Source organism: Chroicocephalus ridibundus, chromosome 4 (assembly GCF_963924245.1).
Source record: "Chroicocephalus ridibundus chromosome 4, bChrRid1.1, whole genome shotgun sequence".
Classification (NCBI taxonomy): Eukaryota; Metazoa; Chordata; class Aves; order Charadriiformes; family Laridae; genus Chroicocephalus; species Chroicocephalus ridibundus.
In genome coordinates, this window is record NC_086287.1 from 79,826,800 (window position 1) to 79,850,859 (window position 24,060).

At 39.1% G+C, this 24,060-nt stretch overlaps 2 protein-coding genes across 2 annotated transcripts; one reads left to right on the forward strand and one right to left on the reverse strand.

Annotated features, from left to right (window-relative positions):
- Nucleotides 1-1,111: 1,111 nt before the first annotated feature.
- CNEP1R1 (CTD nuclear envelope phosphatase 1 regulatory subunit 1) lies at nt 1,112-6,849 on the reverse strand. Its single transcript, XM_063334395.1, has 6 exons — nt 6,735-6,849; nt 4,359-4,430; nt 2,099-2,172; nt 1,666-1,775; nt 1,473-1,527; nt 1,112-1,251 (listed from the first exon to the last, which is right to left on the reverse strand). Exons 1-6 carry the CDS (start codon nt 6,757-6,759, stop codon nt 1,210-1,212), a joined length of 378 nt encoding a protein of 125 aa, XP_063190465.1. The 5' UTR covers nt 6,760-6,849; the 3' UTR covers nt 1,112-1,209.
- A 1,103-nt stretch (nt 6,850-7,952) lies between these two features.
- LOC134515428 (nuclear receptor coactivator 5-like) lies at nt 7,953-20,275 on the forward strand. Its single transcript, XM_063334396.1, is given in 12 exon segments — nt 7,953-8,862; nt 10,907-11,008; nt 11,959-12,021; nt 12,431-12,488; nt 13,405-13,485; nt 14,210-14,323; nt 15,717-15,835; nt 16,839-16,905; nt 16,907-16,953; nt 16,956-17,051; nt 17,854-18,034; nt 18,036-20,275. Coding segments are annotated over 7 exon segments (735 nt in total). The 5' UTR covers nt 7,953-8,862; nt 10,907-11,008; nt 11,959-12,021; nt 12,431-12,488; nt 13,405-13,485; nt 14,210-14,276; the 3' UTR covers nt 18,214-20,275.
- The last annotated feature ends 3,785 nt before the right edge of the window (nt 20,276-24,060 follow it).

The following is a 24,060-nucleotide window of genomic DNA, read 5'->3' on the forward strand; positions in this document are numbered from 1 at the left end:
ATTTACCTACAAAATATACAGCAGTTAAAAATAATGGATGGGCAGGAGACTAACTGGAAAAGATTACTCGAGACAATTCTTAATGTCTCAGCTGACAAATCAATAGGCTGCTTTTAAAAGCCAGCCTACCTTGTAGTAGGAGTTACTGAAGTTGCACCAGCTTTGCAGTTTTAGTCAATTAAAAGAGTTCGAAACAATTAAAAAGGCACCTTGAACAACTTAAACTCTTAAAATCCTTTACAATTTCAGCTACTCAAAAGTTACACTTTATGCATATAACATCCACACCTTGCTTTTAACACTCTGAATAACAGCTTTTGTTATTTTATTGTGGCACTCTTGATATTTTCTTCACCAAATCTGAAGTTACACATTTGCAATACTCGTTCCATATTCAGACTATCACAGCATAAAAATCCACTCAGAACGGTCGTGTGGACTTAAGATACAGTACAACCTTACAATCAGGAAGATACAAGCATATTTAAGACAATTTTTAAAATATTAAAATCTTAAAATAGCAGTGTTGTGAACCAGATCAAACAAGGAGCTATGTATGACCACCGTGAAAGCGGCCGGTGTGCTGTATGTACAATTTGACAAACGTGATCCTTGGTATATCTGCAAAGTTCTTAAACAGTAAGAGCAGTTTTCTCCAGCACAGACAGACAGTCTTTCTGCAAGCTGTTCCAAAAAGAGTGACCAGGAGACAAGGACAGCTGTAATGAGTAAGTGTGCTAATAAAACATCGTGGGAATGGTAAGTGTTCCTTTCAATACTGTTCATGAGAACAACAACAAAAAAAAATCCACACAGCAAATATTACTTCTTTTCCTGAACATTGGCATTGATCTGCTATTTACAATAGCTTACAAAGACACATAACACAAATGAGGTTTGATTTTCAAGTTCAACTTCACAGCCGATTAACATACTTCACCTGTATGTTCTGCTCTAGCTGAAGTAAAAAAGTGACACTAATACTGAAAAAGAGGTAATCAGAAGTAGCAAAAGCACTGGTAATATGATAAAGAATTTGGATAAATATTCAAGAAAGTAATATTGCACACTTTCACTGTCAACTGTGTAAGACTTTCACCCCCAGGCAGTGACAACCAGTCCTGCTTGTTTTTTTGCTGTCATACTACCTTAAAAAAAGGTCATTTTTGGTTTCCATGGCAGTGGAAAAAAACTGAAGGAAGACAGCCCTTATTGAACATGAGGCCTAGGTTTCAAAATTAATTTTCCAGTCTGCAAGACAGAAAAAAAAAGTTTAGACCAATAATCACACTTCAATTTTACAGGCTAAGTTTAAAACAACACACAATACAATACTGAGTATTCTACATTCCCATTTTGCAGACACACAGAATTTATTAAGGCATATACAAGTGCTGTTCAGAAAAAAAAACTGTGTGTCTTTTCAAATTATTTGCATTCCTTTAAGAACGAGGTTTAGGCAATGAACTTACATCATCACAAGACATGTTATATTCTGCCAAAACAGTTCGACATCGGGCTGCTATACTGTGTGGATTGCGTTAAGGAAAGCAGCTAAAACTTGTACACAGAGCAAGTAAAAACTGAAAAAGCAATATTGGCACAAGCTTCAATGACAGCAGTAACTACAACACTTTTAATCTGACAAACACGATCGAAGGATACATTGATGGTGCCACCACTCTTTTATGTATGCCAGCAAAGAACAAGCCTATTAGGGTAATACAGCTAATTGTGAAAAATGGGTGATTCCAAAGTGATGTGAAAAAAGACACCTAGGAGAGAAATCAGATTGGTCCCACTGCATACCTTTTAAAACATACAGAAAGTTGCTGCGTAGTTCACTTAATTAAAAAAAAAAAAAGTACTGCTCATAGCCATTTCTAAGTACTTGTGAACAAATCTTTAGATAAGCATTCAAGGTGTAGCACTTTGGTAGGCATTGTTCCAGGACATATTCCACAGCAATTCCAGACAGCTTGAGAGCTTCACTAAAAATGACCTCACAGTTTCATGGGAGAACCGCTGTTCAAAATACTATACCACTTGACTGCAACACCAAGCTATGGAACAGACTACATTTGGGATTAGCATTTACCTTTTGTGTCTCCGGGTCTATTAACCAGTTCCAGGCACCGGTTGCTGTGCAGACTGATACCACTATCAGAATCACTGATAAAGAAAAGAACGAGAGTCATGAACAGTACACCTCACTCCTATTAAAAAGCATTTATTTTTCAACAGCAGCTCTTAAGCATTTATTTCTTCTCCCACTTCTGAGGGAGGAAAAGCTTCTACTTGGAAGCTAGCAATTAAAATAGGCAAAGAAACTTCTATTGTGTGAAACCGTAAAGATTATGTACAAGTTTCCTGGATAGGACAAACAAGTAGTACCAAAATCTAAATTCTGCCCAGTAAAAGCATCCTGATGCTTTGAAGAAATTAGTTTCTGAAATAGCACGGTTAGCAAAAATAGGAGTTGGAAGACTAGAGCAAGAGTTGTACCAAATGTTCCGTGTGCTATTTGAGCTTATGCAGTCTGGGCAATAGAAATGCAGCACCATTAAATTGCAGAGAACTAAAGCTTCTATCCCACTAGCTCTTCTACGCAAGAAAAGCCTGAGACTCTAGCACCAGCAGTTTCAGGGGCACATCCAAGTTGCGTTATGCTCCCCACCCCAATCAACACCATTACAATCAAGGAATGCTGACAGAGAAAAAACCCCACAACATTTAAACAGGAGTTAGAAGGCACATTAACATTAGCACATAAAGATTAATAAAAACCTCTACACATCCAGAATGAACAATCGATTCACTGTAAATGGATAATGCTAGATACGTATTAGAGAAACACAAGATACTAGACTGATTTGAGAGACTACAAAGGGTTGGGGAACAGGGGTTGATGGAGAAAGAAAACAGCACAAATACAGAGGTAAAGAAAGCTCATATTCTATTGCACACCCACAAAGCCTTGCAGGTCTCATTGGACATTTGCAGTTCTGAGTGTTTTCTGTGGAGCCTGAAGTTCTGGATGCAAATAAAGTCTTTTACTGGGGGGTGGAACAAGGGGAAAACAAAAATGAACACATAAAAAAAAAAAAAAGAGAAGGCCCAGAGTTACCAGCCTCTTTAAGATCATAGGAAAGAAGCTGAAAACAAAACCCAGATATTAATGAAATACCACTTTCAGATCTGTAAAACTGCGGTAATTTACTACTGAGTTGTATATCCCGTATTGATATCACAAAATTTAAAATAAAAAATAAAGTATCCCTAACAAGTTACGTTTTCAAAAGAAATTTCAAAAAGATCTATCAAAAGCATAAAGCTTCTTCTCTATATAAACAATTTTTTTCCAGGATAACCGGGAGGAAAAGTTAACATTGGGTTAAATACCCCATTATAGTTAAAATAAAAAGTCCCTCTTTTACATGAATTACAAAACCAGCAAAACAAGCAGTTAGGAAAATAAGTAAGCTCATGAACACAATACTAGTTATGCAAACCTCATTTAAATATGCTTAGAAGTTTCCAGTACTTTTTTTTTTTTTAAAAATTCTATCTGACAATTCTGGAAGCCAAATGCATTCCTACAGTAGGTGCGCACAAGTTGTGCAGATCTACTACAAATATCTGCTTGCTTCCCGATTGCTGTGAATGGGTTGGTTTTTTTCATTTTGCTTTTTAAGTAGTCGTTCTTCCAATTCCTTCATTTGAAATTAACCTCTTGGCCTCTCAGGAGAAAAGATGCTATTTTGTATGTGCTAAAAAACATCTGTATTCTTTGAGGATGGAAATTTCATCAGAATCTAAGAACAAAGAAAAGCAGTCTGTTTCAACCATAAAAGTAATGATCCCAAAGTTGGCAGAATATCTGTGGTATTTCTGCCTTCCCCCCTCCTTCAAATTTTCCTGTTAAAACAGAGATTAGGATATATTCTGCCCTTAAGGCACACTGCTGTAACTTTTTCACCTTACGTTTTATAGGGACTATCTAACCCAATCATATTTAGTTCAAGTAACTATAGTGACTGTCTGGGAAGTCTGAGCCTTCAAAAAAAACCAACGCAAAACAGAAACAAACATAACAACTTAATGTCCCAAGTATTACCAGAATTAATCAGCCTTGAGCAAATTCATCTCGACCTTGTTTTTCTAACCCTGGCTAAAGTATTAGTTTGGTATCTCGCATTATCTTGTTGCAGAGTGTTTGAATGTATGCCACTGAAATTTTAAAGAATTTAGGCACAGATTTTTGTTTGGGCAAACATAAATCAAAGATATACTCTAGAAAATCTAAAAAGCTTGAAAGATAGAAGAATCCTATTTATTCCTTGGAACATCAGACTTACTTCTCCAACGTCCTGTAGCTGGTTGCAAACATGCAATGTATTCAGTAAGTCTTCGTTCAAAAGCTTTGAGATCTGGGGAGGATGTACATCAAGCATAATTAGCTCTTCATCCATTTAGTGAAATTTTAATGTAAAAGATAAAAGGAATTCACTTTTCCTCTATGCAAACCCACTTCTTAAGCAGAGAAAACCAATGCAATGACCATTTAAACTTAATATAAGCACAGGCAAACTTTAACTACAATGTTAGTAGTACAACAACGGAGTTACACCAAATGCAAGTAACGCTTCCACTTACAGAAAAGAAAATTTATATCCATTGAGAAATCAGAGTATTTTAGACATATTTAAAAATACTGGGAGTTAGATTTAGAATAGTTTAAACAGCCCCTCCACACAGAAAATAATTAGCACATTTTAGAGTATTAAGTACATCAGGCAACCATTAAGTTCTATTATCTATGTAACAGCAATTAAAAAAGAAAAGACATTGACCATTTGCCAGCTGTTCAAGGGATTACTTGTAGCAGCATGGCTTTGATGACTTTGGTTTGTAGAAACGTTTAGTTCCATGATATATACATACACACACACACACACAAAAACCCACAGCAAACACTAGCCCAATTATGTTGTTTGAATTTTTTTCGTTAAATAGATCATTTTCCTTATTGCCATCATTCTCCCATTGAAGTTGCTGTTAAATGCCAAGCAGCATTTCACATTCATATTCCTAATTCTTTTTAAAAAAATCTTAGCCAACCACCTAACATTTGTCTACATGGAGCTGTTTCACCTGAAGTCTACATTAGATTTAAGCCTCTGTTCAACAAGGTTAATATTTGACAACATTCCAGTCAAAGCCAGAATTCTACCTGAAGTTAAGTTTGTATTAGTGTATTCAGCTAAAGTGTTTCAGTTAGCATCACTCTGGATTTTTTTCCTTCAAAATTATTGCTAAATTCCTACTGCAATTATTGCTAAATTATCTACCATAACAAAGCAATTAGAGAATAAAATTCGAAGAAATATTCTTATTATGATCATTACTTATGCATTTTTCCAAACTGTAAATTTACTCCTGAGTGGTTTGCAGGTGAATTCACGGGGGAAGATTATAGCATTTTGACTTCAGCCACAGAACAGCTAACTAGTCTTAATTACTGTCATCAGCCCGGTAGTTATGGCCTGTCCTCCACCTCCCTTCTGGGGAAGCTAAGCCACTGCCAGCAATTAAAGCTAATTAACTGTTCCCTGACTAGCACAAACTCCTACAACTAGTCACTGAGGTGAAAGGGGGAATAGGAGGCTTCACATGAAAGCCTGCTATGAGAAATTGACAAATAGCACCCTGTAGGCATAAAATAAAGCTATTGGTAACAAAGTTCTCAAGAAAACACTTATAGACGGCATTAAAATAAAAAATGGGAGGAAAAGAACTTTCAGAAAACAGGAACTTAAAGCTTTGACTTATTTTTGGATATCCAAGAACCTTCTCTGAGTTTACCACTTTGGCACCTGGCAGCTCTAAATAGCAAGGCACACTTATTGCATCCCTACAGCTTGCACAGACATAGCAACAAAAGCTGTGACAACGCCGGACTATGGCTTTTTGTTGACAGGTCTACCTCTAGTCTGTGCTACAAAACACCTGCTAAGACCAAGACACTGGTGCATTTAAAAAGTCGCTACCAGTCTTACTTTTGGACAGTAAAAACTCCTTTCAGGGTTTTCACATCCTGTAAGCCGTAGCTTCAAGGAACTAGTAACCCAAAGCATCGGTGTTCTCAGACCAGAGGGGGCTATCTGAGGTCGCGTTCCTCAAACGCGAGAGGGGCCGTGGCATCGGGCGATGCCAGTGCTCCAGGCGGGACCCGCCGCGGCGGGAGAGACATTTCACGTCAAAACCCGTGAGCGGATATCGTCCACAACCGCACAAGCCGACTTTAATCGGCTAAAGCCGAGGAGCCTTATGGAGAAGGGGCACCGAAAGGGAAAGCCCACCGGGCAGCTCCCTGCGGGAGGCAGACGGGCCGCGCCCGGCACCCCCTCAGCACAGGCCTTCCCCGCTCCCCGCCTCCGCGGGGCGGCCGGAGAGCAGCCACCGCCCGCCCCCCAGCCTCAGGACGCGGAGGCGGCCCCACACACCCAGCCCCAGCTCGCCTGTCTGGGCCGAGGAGGTGCGCCGGCCCCAGGAGCGCAGCGGGGAGGGTGCCGAGGCCTCCCGGGACCGCTTCGCCTCCCTCAGGGCAGCGCCACAGCGGGGCCCGCTCCGGAGGGACGAGGCGAGGCACTGAGGCAGCCCAGCCACAGAGCCAGCAGCTCCCAGCACACCGAAGAGATGGCTGTAGGCTGGTTGTGGGCCGCCGCACTCACCCTCAGCCTGGTCCAGGGAGTTCATGGCGGGCGGGCGGAGGCAGCGCGCGCCGGCCGTACCCCTCGCCGCCCTGCAGCCGCCCGCCGCCCAGCCCGCCCCACACACCGACCTGGCCCCACCCCCTCACAACAACACCAAGTTCTATTGGCCAGCCTCCCCCTCACCACGCCCTTCCTTAGCAAGCACGGCTCGCATTGGCTACCGAGAGGCAAGGGGCGTGGGTCGGGCGTGGCCCCAGCCATTTGAGGGCGGCGGCGGCGGCGAGGTGCGGAGCTGTCGGGCGGTGGTCGCCGTCAGGGTAGCTGGGGTGGAGCGGTGGGGCTGGGGTGGAGCGGTGGGGCTGGGGTGGAGCGGTGGGGCTGGGGTGGAGCGGTGGGGCTGGGGTGGAGCGGTGGGGCTGGGGTGGAGCGGTGGGGCTGGGGTGGAGCGGTGGGGCTGGGGTGGAGCGGTGGGGCTGGGGTGGAGCGGTGGGGCTGGGGTGGAGCGGTGGGGCTGGGGTGGAGCGGTGGGGCTGGGGTGGAGCGGTGGGGCTGGGGTGGAGCGGTGGGGCTGGGGTGGAGCGGGCAGGTGCGGTGGTGTCTCGCGGGAAGCTCTGGGGGTTTTGCTGACCGTTGGTCCCCTCAGGATACGAAGCTCAGCAGCGCCCGGGCCCTCTTGGAGCGGTTTCTTCTGGGCGCGGGGCCGCTCTCCTCGGTGGGACGACGGGCGCGAAGTGGTGGCGGGTCCCGGGTGTGGTGCCGGGTCGGCGGCCTCTAGGCGTGGGCAGTACCAGTAGTGTGGTGGCGAGCCCTCTCCGGGTTGCCTGGCCGAGTCCTGATGGGCTGTGGCTGTCGTTTAGGGGGTGGTAACACCCTAAATAGCGAGTGCCCAAAGGTGCTATTTAAACGTTGGGGGTTTTTGTAGGTTGTAAGTGCCCCTTTGGGCATACGGTGATCAGCCATCGTGATTCTATGGCCGTTACTGCTGTTTCCTACCACCCCAGGTCGTATATGGAGGTAACCAAACAGTTATTTTTCCTAAATGAAAGCTTTCAGAGTTACAGAGGAACTTGATGAGCAAGCTCTCCAGGGACCAAGGCTCACCACACTGTCACCTGTTTTCAGCTAACCAGTATTGGAGGCTGCATTGGTGTTTTGTCGTTCAGTGAGAGTTTTGTGTTGCTGTCCTCTAAAAGTGGTCACTGAGCTGCATGCAGTGCTCTTACAGGTGGGATGGGGTATCATTTCTCTCCTTTTGTGACCCCTGGGCAGGGAATTACTTGTGTACAAGGACTTTCTTAAAGGGAACTTGAAAAGCTGTGAAAATATGATTTGTAGGTATTTTGCTCACATTGGTTTTAAGTGGAATCACAAAAAATTGTGTCTTCTAGAAAGTCTTAAGCTACTTTTGCTTTGGTGATGACCAACTGAATGTAGAGGATGGCATAATATCTTCTGCAGAGCATTTAGAGTCCAGTTTATTATAGCTTTGCCTAGTTAGTTTATACTAGTTTTGCCAGAATAAAAACAGAAACACTCCCACTGGTGGTAGCTGGAATTCTGTCAGCTATGTGGAAAGGTTGAGCACCTCAGTGGTGTATTTTTTTGGCTGTTCATAAAGACTATAGCAGGTATTAGCGCTGGGAAGTAGGTGTTTTCTTCCTTACTACAACTGTACTTTTGTAGTTGGTAGAACCTTAAACTAACCAGAACCCCAAGCAATTAGATGCTACTCTGAAAAATGGAGTGCTGTGCATAGCCCTTGGTGATTTCTACCATCCTGAAGGTATCAGAAAGTTGTGATTTGCACTAGGCTATTTACACTTCTGTAGGTTTGTTGATGTGCAGATCTCCTGCTGGTCTCTTTTATCTTGCTCTAGCTATTAGGTTTATTTCTGAACAGATACAGGTATCTTAAAACTGTTTTTTATTCAAGCTTTCATGACTTGTGACACTTAAAAGCTGAACCTACATTAGGAAAAAATTCCAAGAGCAGTAACCCTTGAGATGGTCAAGTAAATAGTAATTCCTTTATTGCTTGTAATGTAAAATTTCTTGTGCAGTTCAAAATGCCTTTATTTCCCTGACTTTTTTTCCAAGTAGCTTTTACTCTCTTCTGAACAATTCTGTTGACTGGAGACTAGAAAAGGTAAATGAGGCAAGACCATGTAACTGTCATCATATTAAAACTATAAGTTGATTAAACTGTTTCTTAGGGTTAGTGCATCTGTTTGTAATCCGTGATATCTTTTTCTGTCAACACCTGTGAAGCCTTAAAATTAACAGCTTAAGAAAAAGGGCCTAATGTATGTTTGGATTGCTTCATAATGTGGTAGTTGTTGGAAGAAATATGCTCTGTCAGCCTAGAAAGATATCTCAAGTATCTCTTTTCAAGGTGCAAGGGATGCATCTTTGGTGTCTATTTCTGGTTCTCACAGCTGTACTTTGAGCATAATGTGAGAGCATCTGTTAGCAGCATCTGCTGTCAGAGATAATTAGGATGGGTCACTTGTTTCTTAGTTTAATTGCATTTCCACCCTTCTCATGAATGTTTTCCTCTACGTAATCCCTTCTCCTGCTCATTTTCCTTTAAGCATTCCCTCCCTCTTGAGGCAACAGGTTACTTCAGAGATACTGTGTTAATGTTTAAGGCTGTTAAAAATTCAGTTGTTTTGGATTTACTAATCCTGTGTCTTTATAAATCTGCTTAGTGTAGTAACTACCGTCCAAGTTCGAAGAGTTTTGTCCTAACTTACATTTAGTGGTATGAAGATAGTGTTTAATGCTTTATATTGCTTTTCTAAGTAGATTTTGGAAGCTTAAAATCTTATAAAGGAATTGTCCTTTTTTTCTTCCTCCATCTCATTTTCCCTGAGAAATATTATTTATCCACAGAACTACTGCTTGGTTTTTTTTGTAAGGAGAGCCATGTTCAGGACTTCATGGCTTAGACAAAACAAAAATTCCAATCAGAATTTTTGTTTTGTCTAAATTTTCTCTCTGTTACACTTTTTTTGTAGCATAGTGCAGAAAATACTTCAGAGTTTATTGTGGAAGATGAGCTTTATCAAATAGCAGAATCTTCAGTAGAAAAGAGAAAGCCTTTTGTTGGACATCTGAGTGTAATCCACTAGATCATCTCTACATAATGTATGCATACAATTGTACATACAATTTTTGTGCGATGTAGTAAAAGATTAATTTTCACTTCTTAGGATTGTAATTTGAAACTTGTTCTGCCACATTGAATATAAGTTATGGCTTGTGATGCTAAAAAGAGTTTGACTTTTGGTAGTCTGTAAAGCTGATTTGTCTTCCTCTGCTCTTTCTGCAACTGGAGTGAGGTTTTTATGTACTTTGAGGTACTTAGGACAGGAGCAGTAAAACTCACCCTCTTATTCCCTATAGCACTTTGGAAGACAGGCTTCTTATATGGAAGATAACTTAATTCCTTTTTTTAGTTTATCACATTTAGGTTAGGGTAAAAGAATGTTGTGCAAGTTCTGTGCTCTAATTAGCAGTGTTTTACTAATCTGTGGTGGCTGTTCTTTGCTGCTTGTCTTCAATGTTATTTAGTCTCCAAACTTTCTTGACTTGCAGCCCATGCATAGATCCAGGTAGACTCCCTGTCTTCTGAAGTGAATGATGTGTAACAGAAATGTTGTTAGGAAGCAGTTTATGAAAAAAGTGTCTCTTTAGCTATTAGGCATATCATATCAAATTAAACAAAACTCCCTCACAACTTTGTGTTCACTTTTTTGTCATGTTTTTGTATTATGATAGAATTCTTGCTCAGTCTTGAATCGTGTATTCAATGTTTCCAATTCCTAGTCCTTCCCATTTAATTCCCAAGTAGTGTCTTCTCAGCCTCTCCTCATGTTCTCCCACACATTGTATTTGGTTTTCTAAACAGTTGACAGGGGAGAGATGTATTTATCTGCTTTTTCATTGTTTTGAGGGCTACCTTAGTTCTTTAAATGTCTTTCCCAATAGCATTAAGTGACAAAATTGTCTTCTTTTATTGACTTTCAGATTGGAAGTTACATGTTTAGAACAAGATATTTTATTTTAAAATCTTAGATTTGTGGCAAAGATATTATACCGTAATGAAGGCTCACAGGAAAACCAAACTGTTGTTAACGGTGTAGAGAACCCAAGACTGAAAGCTGAACTTGTTTCTTTTCTTTTCACAGAATGGTAGGGGTTGGAAGGGACCTTTGGAGATCATCTAGTCCACCCACCCTGTCCTGCCAAAGCAAGTTCACCTAGATTGGCTTGGATGGGAATGCATCCAGGTGGGTTTTGAGTATCTCTTGTGGTTATAGCAGTGTCACATCCTCACTGGGGGTAGACAGGCCTTGAGAGGTGGTGAGGCCACTGTTCTTATCTGCCTGGTCATTCCCCATGGGTATGTCCCCATCTCCCTCCCTGTCTGCCACTGCTGAGTAGTGTGGCCCCAAGGCGTTAATACCAGCTGCGATGGGTGCAGAGCGCAGAAGGACAGGTTGTGGTGCTGTTACAGTGGTGTTCATGTGGTTGACAGCTTCCTGAAAGTTGGCTTCTGGTCACTTGCTAGAACTCTTTTGTTCAGGATGTACCTTTTCAGTAAGGTCTATCTTAGATAAGGCAATTGAAAAACATGCTTAATTTAGAATGTGTAAGTGATGCACAAGTGCTGCATCTTATTATGGGAAGCAAAGAAATTAAATATTAATGTAAGTCACTTTATATCCTGCAGTTCGCTGATGCTTAATGAAAGCACTTCCTAATGTTCCATGTAAACTGTTCAGTACCTCTTTACTCGAGGGAAAATGGATGAAGCAAAAGCTTTAGACGAATCTTGTGTAAGCAGAAATCTTGGCTTAAAATGTCCCACTGTGGTTGCAGATTTTTGTGATGACTGTTGTGATGTCAGTGCAGTTTTTCAGGCTTTCTTTAAACAATGTCAGGAGGAACTGACTGAGCTGCTGTAGAGTGTATCACAAGGCATTCAGTAGGTTAGGCAAACCCAAAGAAGGAAACATGACCTTTTTGCATGTCCCTAGAGTTTGTTAATGAAAGGGTAGTAAAGGAGAAATAGTACATCACTTTTATTTGATATAATGACACTCTTTAAAAACCAAACATAGCATGAAAATCTATTAAATGTGCTTATTTTATAATTTTTTAACATTCTAGATTATTCTAGCCTTTAAAAGACTTTTCTGGTAACATATACCTAACCTCATATTCTTACCTCTTCTAGTATAAATCCTTACAAATCATGTCGGAAGAATCATTCTTCAAGGGATTTTGAAGATCTGAATAGGTAAGAAACTTTCAGTAGCATAAATAGAAATTATTCTAAGACTTTGAACATCCTATGTGTTTAACAGAAAAGTATTTGTAATGCTATAGGAGGAACATTAATTTTAGTAGTTGTCTGGTCATATAAATAGATAAAATAATTAAGAAAAATATCTCACACCTCAAAGCCTAACAAACTCTAGACTCCATGCTCCAAGATAGTTTCAAAGCACTGTCTCTTATGGGCATCTGGCTACTGAGTTTAGTAGCCAGTCTGTGGCAAAAAAAGTGGATGTTCTTGTAATGATTTGAATTGGCAACTTTTATGGTGTACAGGCTTGATTCTAGATACTTATTTTCTGGAAAGTTTGTTGTCTCCTATTGTGCTTTGTTTCAAGAGCAAAGAGGGCTTTTCTCCTGTTCTCTTTCAGAATGCATATGTGCCTATTTTATCTGTTCTGGAATCATCCTGCAATTTTTGAGGATTTGGTAAGTAGTTACCTTTTTCCTTAAATAATTGTTTTCTTACTATTAGTGGTAAGGAAAACTTACTCTCCACTAGATACTATCCACTAGAAACTAAATCTAGCTGTGTAGAAGATGCTGAGTGCATAATCAAATTGCCTGGAATTTTCCAACTTCTGTTTTTGTATTTTATACTTCTGAAAATGAAATTGAATAAAAGTTCTCAAGAGTTTTAACACCTTCTAGCTCAGCTAAAGCTATAATTAAGTAAATTTCAAGTTACTCATTTGTAATTCATACAGTTTAGAAAAATGTTGGAATGGGATTAGGTGATGTGGTCCTCTAAGAACCTTTGTTATAGTGACTCTTGTAGGAAGATAAACAAGGCTTTTTTAATGAACTACTAAGGAGTTATTTGAAAGAATGAGATGCATGGCTTGGCAGGAATATCATTGTACTGAGCACAAAACTAACTTGGTTTAGGTTTTTTAAAATCTGGGGTTAAAACATTGTGCCAGTCCTATATGCCCTTTATCCTTCTAGGAGAGCACACAATAAATTTCAAAACCCTCATCTTATTAGCCTGGTCTATATTTATTGAAAGGATACTTTATATCCCCATGAAATATGGGTAACTTATGTGGTGAGATAACTGGAGATGCTGTGAAAAATAGAAAATGCAGAATAGCAAGAGAAGCAACTTGCTGCTAATGCAAAGTGAGCTTGTATGAGTTGTGGGGAGTAGTCTTCTGCATCAGTTCAGTCTTGATGAAACATATATCAATTTTCAAAACACTAAGTGTAAGGGAATGCTGCTAATGGAGTATATGTCCGATGTATTTAAATGCTCCCATAAGCATGGAAGAAAAAATATTTTGTGTGAACTGGCCTTTTACTTTGACTTGGAGAAGAGTGCATTCAAAATATATTTTCTCCTTAGCTTTGAAGAGCTATTTGGGCAGCAATATGAGCATTCAACAGGGAAAGAAAATTAGAATGAGATGCCAGTACTCCTAAAAAGGTAAGAATTGTACTAGCTCCTATTCCTTCTTAGAACATGCATTTTCATCTGTATTTGACAGACAAGTTCATAATATCCTTCAGCGTCTCTTCAAGGCTGAGTGGTGGTAGCCTTAAATCATTATAGAAAGTCATGACTGGTTATCTTCAGGACATACCACTCTTTGGTAAATCTAGGGTGCATGTGAGGCTTGAATTGCTGAATGAAGCTCGTAAATGGTGTTTGACCAGTGTGGATATTTTTTCAACATGGCTCTTAAAGTATTTAGGAAAGGTGTTGTGTAACACAGCTGAAAAACGTTCCAGTTTACCTCCAGGTGTCTGGCTATAGGAAAGAAAAAGCAGTCTGGTGAATTTTCCTACTCTCTCACTGTTTTCCCTTGGAGTGAGATTTGAGTCCCAGCATCAAAATGGAAGAAAGTTCAGAAGAGAATGGGGCAAAAGTTATCCTCCGTGGGTTGGTATAGATGAATGGGCTGTTCTCAGTAGATTAATTCTGAGAAGTCTGCAGCCAAATTTAACCACGTTTCTTATGCTTTCTTGCATGTCTTTAACTAATTTCCTCAGGGAAAAAGAAAAGGAGGGGGGAAACCCCATACTTCAAAGAACTGTTTTTATCATTTTTGACAGTATTGTTAAATGGTAAAGTAGTGAAGACTTGGTGATGTTCTAATATAGTTTTGCAGTCTGTGCTGTTGCTTAATTGATTTTTCACTTGGTTGCAGATGACTGCACTAGGGATGATTGTAGAGAGAAGCTGTACCTGCAGTTTTACCAACAGATGCACAAAGAATGAGACACCTTCTGACTGTCATTGTTGCCATCGGCAAGGAGCAAAAGTAGGTTTCTATTAAGATTTATTTCAGCTAATTCTATTACAGAGGCAGTAATTACATAGGCAAGTGTAACCCAGTTCAGAAATGTGACCCTGCAAATATGTAGATAATGTTTGAAGATCATGCCTACTTAATGTTTCTGCATCTCCTTAATACTTCTAGTTAGTCCTAAAATTTTTTATGTGTCTCCTAGGCTTTGGAGTATGATAGCCAAGAGGGACCTGTCTAGGTTTTTAAAAAAATTGACTTGAGAATTAACTCTGATCTTAATCCAATCATAATTTCTCTTTTTTTTTTTTTGTTTTAAAGGCCACCTTGCAGCATTTGGTTGGCTTTTGTGATCTCTTAATCTAGACATACTAAAAGTAGTTTCAGATACTATTTTTGCCTGAGTAATCTTTGTGGGTTTTGATGCATGTCAGATACCTTTCTAATTTGAAAGATTCCTTTCACAGTTGCCCACAGAAGGAAAAATGGAAGTTGTCTGTATAAAAAGGACTTTCAAGTGCACAGAACTTTCTGTCTAGTCTCTAGTTTGTAGTAAGTACTTGAAGCAAAACTAGAAGAATACTTTGGAATAAATGAATTCTTAGAGTAACATTCTGTTAAGCAGAAGACAAACTTCTATCACAGACGTGTCTCTAATCCTGGAAAAGAGTTGGGTTTTCATTATGTCACTGTTCACCTCCTGGAGGTGAGCTGGATCAACTTGAACACGGAGATCTTAACTACTCAAATACAGAATTAATTCTTCTAATAAGAGGACTATCTAGAGAACTGGAAATCTAAACTGTAGTTCCTTTGAATTCCTTATTGCTGCTTTGATATTCTAACTTTCATTTCTTTCCCTCCCCATAGCAAGGTGTTTTATAACAAATTTGCTATTGGTATCACTTTCCTATGTATCTAATACATTTGAAACTTACAGGAAATGTAGACCATCTACTCTGCCTTCACATATCTAATAACAGAATCAACAAAACTATCTTAAGCTGAGACAGTTGCTTTTTTGTATTGAATTTTGGTGCTGTAAATGCAATATTTAATTCCTTTCCTCCTCACTGACCTCCATATTTGACACATCCCTTTTTTATACTCAAATATGATTGGGAATACACCAGATATTTTCTGTTTCAGTTCATGGAGTGTTGCAGAAGTGTAGTGGTACATAGCCTCTTCAAATGCGAGTTGGAAATTCTCTGCTACTATCGTGGTTTAGTGCTCTATTGCAGTGTTTAGTCAGTAGTAGAGAGACTTGAAATCAGATCCTCCTGAAGCAGATCCTTCTGGAAACTATACTAAGGCATGTGGAAAATAAGGAGATGATTAGCAACAGCCAACATGGCTTCACTGAAAGCAAATCATGTCTGACAAATTTGGTGGCCTTCTATAATAGGGTTACAGTGTTGGTGGATAAGAGAAGAGCAACTGACATCGTCTCCCTGGACTTGTGCAAAGCATTTGACATTGTCCCGCATGACATCCTTGTCTCTAAATTGGAGATGGACCACTTGGGTGAGTTGGCTGGATGGTTGCAAAGAGTGGCAGTAAACTGCTTGATGGCCAAGTGGAGACCAGTGACAAGTGGCATTCCTCAGGGGTTGATATTGGGATGGGTACTGTTTGACATCTTTGGCAACATGGACAGTGGGACTGAGTGCACCCTCAGCAAGTTTGCTGATGATACCAAGCTGTGTGGAGTGTCCTAGATGTTGGAGGGAAGGGAGGTCATCCAGAGGGACCTGGACAGGCTTGAGAGGTGGGCCCATGTGAACCTCATGAAGTTCAACAAGGCCAAGTGCAAGGTCCTGCATATGGGTTGGGGCAATCCCAAGCACAAATATAGGCTGGATGGAGAATGGCTTGAGAGCAGCCCTGAGAAGAAGGACTTGGGGTGTTGGTTGATGGGAAGCTCAACATGGGCTGGCAGTGTTTTTCCTTGACTATTTACTGTCCCATTGGTAATTTCAGGATCAACTGTTTTGGTGAAGCAAATGGAGCTTGTGACTCTGATCTCTCCGTATTGCTATCAGTAAGAAACATGATCTCCCAAGTCTAAAAGACCAAAATCAAGATATCAGTAAAATTCTTAAAGTGTAGTTCAATATTATTTTCAGTTGAATATTTCCCAATGTACTAGGATGATAGAATTGAATGATAAATATAAATAATTTCATAATGTATTTCACTCCCAAATCTAGCACTAAAACATGATCAACCAGGAATCACTAACTAAAATTCTTTTTATGTATATTATACCTTCCTACTATATTTTGACAAACAATTTCAAGTTTTTCTCCATGTGGCTTAAAATGGAGATCACAGTTACTTCCTGACACTGTAGAAAGTGTATCTGATTATTGGACATGATGTTTTGTGGGGTTTTGAAACCTCACAACATTGGACTTGAACTTTGTGGCTTCTGGTACATACAAGATGGTGACAACAGCATGGCAATGGGAAACAATGACACAGACTTTTACTTGTATATAACCAACTTCTCTTTTTTTTTCTTTAGGGAAATATGCTACAATTGTAGGCAATCAGTTACAAGAACCTGGTTCTGTGATGGAAATAATATACCTTATGTAAGTCAGATATCACACAGATATTCCAAGAAGTTAAAAATGATGGGTTTGTATTTTTGAACAGACAAATGTAGCACTTTCCTCTTGCACTGTAATCATGCTTCATTCTTCTATTGAAAGAAAGTTTAGCTTGTTTGAGAGATGTCACTTAAAATAGTCATCATTCAGAACTGTGGTTCAAATGTCTTTCAATCCATTAAAATTTTAAATGATGAATCATTGCATTCTTGGTAACAATTTTACCTACTTAAAATGAGACAGTTTGAAACAGCTCACTGAATTAACTTATAATTCATCTGTACTGATTGCTGCAGCTTAAATGGCATAAAAATGCATGTAACACACTATCAGATATCATAATGAATGATAAGTTGTATAGGAATTCCTGAATTAAAATTTCCCTTTCTTCCATTGATTCTATGTAAATGAATCAATAAAATCCTTCTTAACGTTTTTTCTGTATTTGTTTTAGGACTCTTTATTGCAAATTTTGCAGCTTTTATCACAAACACATTAGTAAAAAGGCACTTTCTCCTGGAGGGAAAGTGACTGCTCTGTTCTCCAGTTAAGTAAAAAATACGCCGAAATTAAGAAGAAAAATCTGTACCAATCCTATTTCAGTTGTAGTCTTTGTGAAAGTCTTTGTGTGGAATTGGAATCTTTATCTTAATTTTAGCTTTAGATCATGAATGACCAATAATGTTTTGACAGTGGGAAGGAGAAATTACAACTTTTTGTGTTTCAAATGAAGTTCATATACTGGTGCTAAAGCAAAACTAACCTCTGCAGCTACAGGAAGGCTATATCAATACTTAACTGAAGGCTTTAAAAATCTCTCTGTTATATTGCACAAACTTAACAGCTATATTTTTTAATCTTTGTGTAAAGGTATGAAGTAGATGAAAACATAAGCTGCATAAAGCCAGCTATCTCTCATCTCTGTAGTGCATCGTAACATGCCTGTGGAGGCGGCACTGGCTCTGATAGTTAAAGCTTTTGGGAATACATTTGCTGAGTGTGAGCAACAGGAGTGTACCAGGATTTCACGCAAGGCAGCTGATCTGCTGGATGACTGCCTAGCGTGGGAGCTGTGCGAGACATACACTGTACCTCTGGGCATTAGACACATTTCTGTTAAGTGCAGGGAAATACTTGGCTTGGGTGGAGTCAAACTCAGTAAGTGACCATGCAAAGACCAGAAAAGGTATCACTGAAGGTATTAATGTTTCTTCTCCCTCTGAAATACGAGTTCAAGTATCTTTTAAATCTGTTATAAATAAGCTTGGGTGCATTCCACATAAATAATCTGTAAATAAATTATAGGCAGTAGAGATCAAAAGTGCACATATAAAATGCTGGTGTGTGTATTAATGGGCACGTGCATCCTGAAGTAGGGTGCATATATTCTTCACAGAACTGGACATGTTAGAAGGACATGTACACAAGTCCCCTAATGGGCAATTGCTCTCTCAGGTTGTGGTTGCAAAGTGAGTATTTGATTATCTGCTAATGTTGTTGTGTATTTTCAGTTTTAATGACACTGTACACACAGATACATTTAAGTTAGTAATATCTGTCAGTCCATTAAGCAGAATGTAACTCTTGGTTTAAGAGAGTTCAGTAATATAACAGTGTATAAACTTATTTGAATTACAAAACTTAAAAAAACAGCAGATCAGAAAAAAAATAAACCCAGCCATATATGTAAGTTCTAGACTTGGAATATCTGTGTCATTTTGATCTTAGGGGCTATTCTACAGAAAACTCTTGAATGCCCTTGTGATAAGGGGGTAGTGAGGTTCTTGCAAGCTTCTACTTGTGTTCTTAATGTCTTCTGAAGAATTGCTTACCACTCTTGTTCATTTAGACTGAGCCCTGTTGGAAAAAAAAAAAGGCAGCTCATTCTTGAGCTGAAGGTGAAGACACAGCGTGTCATGAGGATGCGAGGCCATGTAGAAGCACTGCCACCCATACCTTATGTAAACCTCCACCTCTTCCACTGCCAAGCAGGGTTGCTCTTGGGCTGGTCACCTTTTCCTCAGGTTAAACCTTTGATAGACTCTCAGGAGCTCTTCTTCCAAAGCTATTTCAGTTTTGTATTTCAAAGTAATTCATTCTGGTTTTGTGACTGACTTGATCACTTGCCACAGTACGTTTACTCATAAAAGTAGAACAAAACATGGTAGATACTACATGAACTGCAATCAAGTAGACGGGTGGGATGTGTAAAGATCTGAACTTGCAAATATTTGGCAGTGATCAAATAATAGTTGAAAGACTGGAACTCAGCCATGCTATTTTCAGAGCAAACTTTCTGGGAAAGAATAGGAGAGTAGGGGAGTATACTATTCTTTATCTAAAAATGAATTCGTTGTAACATTATAAAAGCATAAAAATACAAAGCTCATCTTTCATGTCCTTAGTCTGAAATCAGATTCAGCTACTGTCCTTGCATCTGTTTGAAGTTGGTATGGGTTGAGGTGAACACCTGGCTATTTTAGAAAGGCTTTTTTCCTCCCCTGTTGTGAACTTTTCCCGTTCTACAAAGCTTTCTTTTTTAGTTACCAAGTTGGTTGCAATTCTTTTGAGTTACTGAAGCTCATTGAAAACCAAAAGGGCAGCAGAAACGGTGAGGGCGGTTCAGGTTTTAAACGTGAATATTCTTGGATGTGCAGGATTAGAGTATGGTGCTTTGTTGTAAATTAAATACTGCTTTAATGATTGAAATAAAAAGGCAAGTCAGCAAAAAATATTGTGTGCTTAATTTGATTATTTTGTTGTATTAAATGGTAGTGTAAAAAGAAACCACATGTACGTTCTTGACAGCTATCGATGTTAGTGCTGAGTCTGATTCCTTGGAATGGATTCCAGGCACAAACTGTATCAAAACTAGTGACCTACATTGTGGTCATGAATTAAATCCTTGCTTAGAACCAGTCTCAGATGACATCCAGTATGTTTGTTGTGACAAAATCACTCAAATAATATTTGGCTTTAGTTTTCCATACCAATTGTACTTCATCAGTTTATGTTTTAACTTGCCTGTTCAGGTTAACGTTAGCATGAGGGAGAGTTTTACTTTGTAGCGTGCTCATGCCAAGATTAGTAACGCTGCAGGTCAGTGTGCTCTGTTGTTAAATACGTACACTACACTATACTTGTAGTGCTGTGGTGGTACATCTTTTAAAGTAGGGCACTATGAACGATAAAGGCATTTGTAGCTGTTGGTGTGTCGTGTCCGTGCTTTGTCTGCAGTGCTTGTTTCCATACCTGTTTTCAGGAAGGTAACTGGTGTTTCTTAAGCCTGGAAGTTTTAGGCCCTCACAGTTAGGAGTGTCCTGTGCAAACAAAAGCAGATTTTACTGTTTGTTTTAAAACAGGTGACAGTAAAAACCACTTCCAAACAGACTGCTAGATGCAAAGGATAAGCTTCCACCTCTCCTTTTAGCACCTGGTAAAGAATTTGGACTTCTAGGATATTCTTGACGTCAACCTGCAAAATGGCTACTGCTTGGAGGGACACCTGGCCTTTTGCCAACGGCAGGTGAGAGTGTTGAAGCTCTGTAGCTGTTTGATTTAATAACTGTAAATCACTTCTAGTTAAAACCTTCCTGATGCTGGCAGCCACACATCTATTCTAGCAGGACAACTTTATTTCATATAAATAATGAAAACAACAGCCATCTTTCTTCAAGCCAGTCTCATCCCAAAGGATACTGTTTCCATATTGGAATCTATATCTATATATATTCTTTATTGGAATAATTAGATATCACTTTCTAAAGCATGCAAGTCCAGTGGGTTTCTTTGGCTTTTTCATAATAACCAGGGTACTTACCACATAGATGCCCACGTGGTTGTCATCCAAGCAAAATGAAACGTTATTCACAGTAGAAATACAAGAATGTAATTTATAATTAGAGCATTTAGAATTTTAAAAAGGTAGAAAAATATTAGATATTTCTGTAGATGTAAAATAAAAATAATGTGTAGTTCCTGATTTAAATCTTTTTTATTGGGAGAGAAAGAATGCCTGATTTTGAAGACAGCTGGAGAAACAAATGAAAGCTAAACTGGAAATAACTAATTTTCTTACATCACCATTTGAGTTTAAAGTTCTCATTTTAAACTCTTCCAGGGTGGGAGGAAAAAAAAATCATCTTCAGGATCCCTATAGTTCACTGAGAGTAGATTTGAAAAGGTAGATACCTGTTTAAATGAAGTACTGAATGACTTCAGGTAAGCAGTTATGCACTCTGCTTGCAGGGTTGCAGACCTTGATAGGGAAATCCCTTCTGGCCTGTAGGAAGGCTGGCTAGCTTTTCTGTGAGGCTTTGCTGCTGTTTAGGTAGACACTGGGGGAGAGGGGAAGGAAAATGAGACACCGGAAACAATTTTCTCCACTTTTTGTCCTTTTTAAGGAGTGAAGTTTTTCTTCCTTGGTAGGAGTTACAGTAATAACCAAGCATAATGGTTAGATGTGTAAGTAATTGGCCATCCCTGTGTTTTATGGACATATAATATATAAAAATATACTGATGTACTTCTCTAGTTGTCAAATGAAGGTGGATGTTTTTACTGCTTTAGGCATGCAGTGCTATGGAATTATCAGAGAGTGTGCAGTAGCTGTGAGCTGACATAATCTGAAAGGTGTTATCAGAACTATAAAAGATTATTAGAGAATGGTGTGGTTTTTTCAAAGCTCTTCCTCTTGGCATGGGTTGATTCTTTCAAGGTTATAAAGAGGAGAGAACTTTTCTCTGTGGTCGTTCCAGATAAAATAAGTAATTGCTTTAATTTGTAGTAAAGATGATTTAGGTTAGATGTGAGGAAGCAGTGTGTGGCCAATTCATATTGAAACACAGCGCCTGGACAGGAGCGAGAATTGGTGAGACACGCACCCATCAGTGGTAATTCAGGGATACGTGATTCTGCATCAGACATTAGGACAGGACATACCTTTTCATTGTAACGATGTTCTGCAGCACAGTATCAGCTGGAGGGAGTGTGGTAGCTTTGCAGTGGGCCCTTGCCTGAAACCTGATTCAGGTATGCAGGATACATAAAAGGAATAGGATATTAGACTATATTATGCATTGAAGTGAGAAGTCAGATGTTAGATTACCTATTTGAGGACATGGAACAATCAAAAGTTTATAGCAAATCACTAGGTTTGATAATACAGTAAAATGAAAATTTGAGATGGCAATTAGCCTTTCACTGATGGAAGAGGGGAAGTGATTTTTACATATAAGTAGATGTGGGGAGAGTGACCAGATCCAGAAACTACAACTGTCTTACAGTATTTGTTTTATTTTGTCACAGCTATTCATGTTAAACCAGTACAGCATCAATGGGGAGCTTAACTAGGAAGACACTGCTGACACCATTGGCAATAGTGGAAGTCCTGTAACCACATGTGCATCTCACCTTCTGTTGCACCCCAGCCTGTGAGAACCTGTGAAAAATTTAAGAAGGCTTTTCCATTAAAACAAAGGTTCATGAATGTTAGTGTTGTACCTTTGTAACTTTAAACAGTCACGAAATAAAGTCAATGTGTTTTACACAGTTGTCACCAATTTCACTTTGTGGTTGAACTTCATCTGACAATTCAAGTTAGAATGGACAGGTCTGGTCAGACCTGGGTTTCAGTGCATGTTGGATAGCATGGGTGGAATTTCTCTAAATTCATGGGAAGTCCATCAGTTGTTTTTGCATTTTACAGTATAGAGAGATTGATTTTAGCCTCAACCAGAATTGTTGGTGTTACTTGCTCACCTAATAACTGACAGCTTTGAAAGAGTTTTATATAGATCTCTTGAATATTAAGTTTGCTTGGGACTGGGGTTTTTTGTATTTTCAACTGTTTACACTTCCAATATAACTTGAAGTTGTAACAGTGGAAAAATTAAGGAAAATATCAAAATAACTTTAGTTAGAAAAGCAAGTCAAGTAAATTAATGTGAGGAACCACCTTAATCTGTAGCTACATACAAGCCAATCAAATACCAGATTTAAAAAATATTTTTAATAGCCATTCTACTGAAATATTAAGTCTACTTGGATTTAATACGTGCAAAATAAATAGTGGCTGCTCTGCAAAAATACTTAAGGTTAAATTATTGCTTATAGGTTGAACACAAAGAAACAATGCCAGAAACACTGATCTTGAAACTTTGTGTGGATTTTTCCACTTTCTGAAAGGGGCAATTACTTCAAGAAAATAGTTTAGATGTGAAGATATGAAGCACACTAAGTTACTGAAAGTAACTTCTGTAATGCATTAAATGCATCATAGGTATTACTTGCAACCATAATAGGCACTGTACTTTTTCAGAAAGTAGTCAAATTTTTAAATTATTGTAATGTCTTTAAAAGTGGGAAGTAATTTTCATTTTATGTATTTCTTGTATGGGTATATGACAGCTGCTTTTCATAATTGTAGGGGAAAATTTATGCTAATAGTGAATAGCGAAGAACTATTATGACTAATATGTGGGCTTATCAGTATATCAGACTAATTAAATCTTTTTGTTCTTTTTGTAAGACAGTCTGTCTAATGCTTTCACTGTGGATCGCGTACTGGAGCACTTCATCTAGAAGGCTACAGAATTACTTCAGTATTATGTTTTTCTGATAGTGCTTGCTTGATTTGCTCTGTCGTAACTCATGTTGTCAGATGAGTTTTCACTATTGAATTTGTTCATTCTATGAATTAAATCAATTCATAAATTTAATTTTGCCAAGAAACAATACCAACTATAGATCTTAATTGATCAAAGTTTTCCTGCAGTGCAAATCATGGAAAATACCCCAGTGCTTGAGAACTGAGTGGTGTCTTTCTGCAAGGCCTGCCAGCTTATTTTTATCTTGCAGCTTTTTTCATTCACTTAATGCATTAGCTAAAATCATAAGGAAGTAGCTGTCAGCCCAAGAGTAAGTAATAATATAACTTATTATTTTTCAAGACTCCTTCTAATACCTGTTTTTAAAAACGGAAGTATGACTTCTGTGGTAAGCGATAGTCTAACGGTAGTGCCCTCTTTGGATAGCTAACTAGTCCCACCTCACTCCTAACTATGCATTTATTTGGCTGTTGATACTCCAGTGTCTGAGGGCTGCACACACTTGTAGATTACCCTGCCAGTGTCC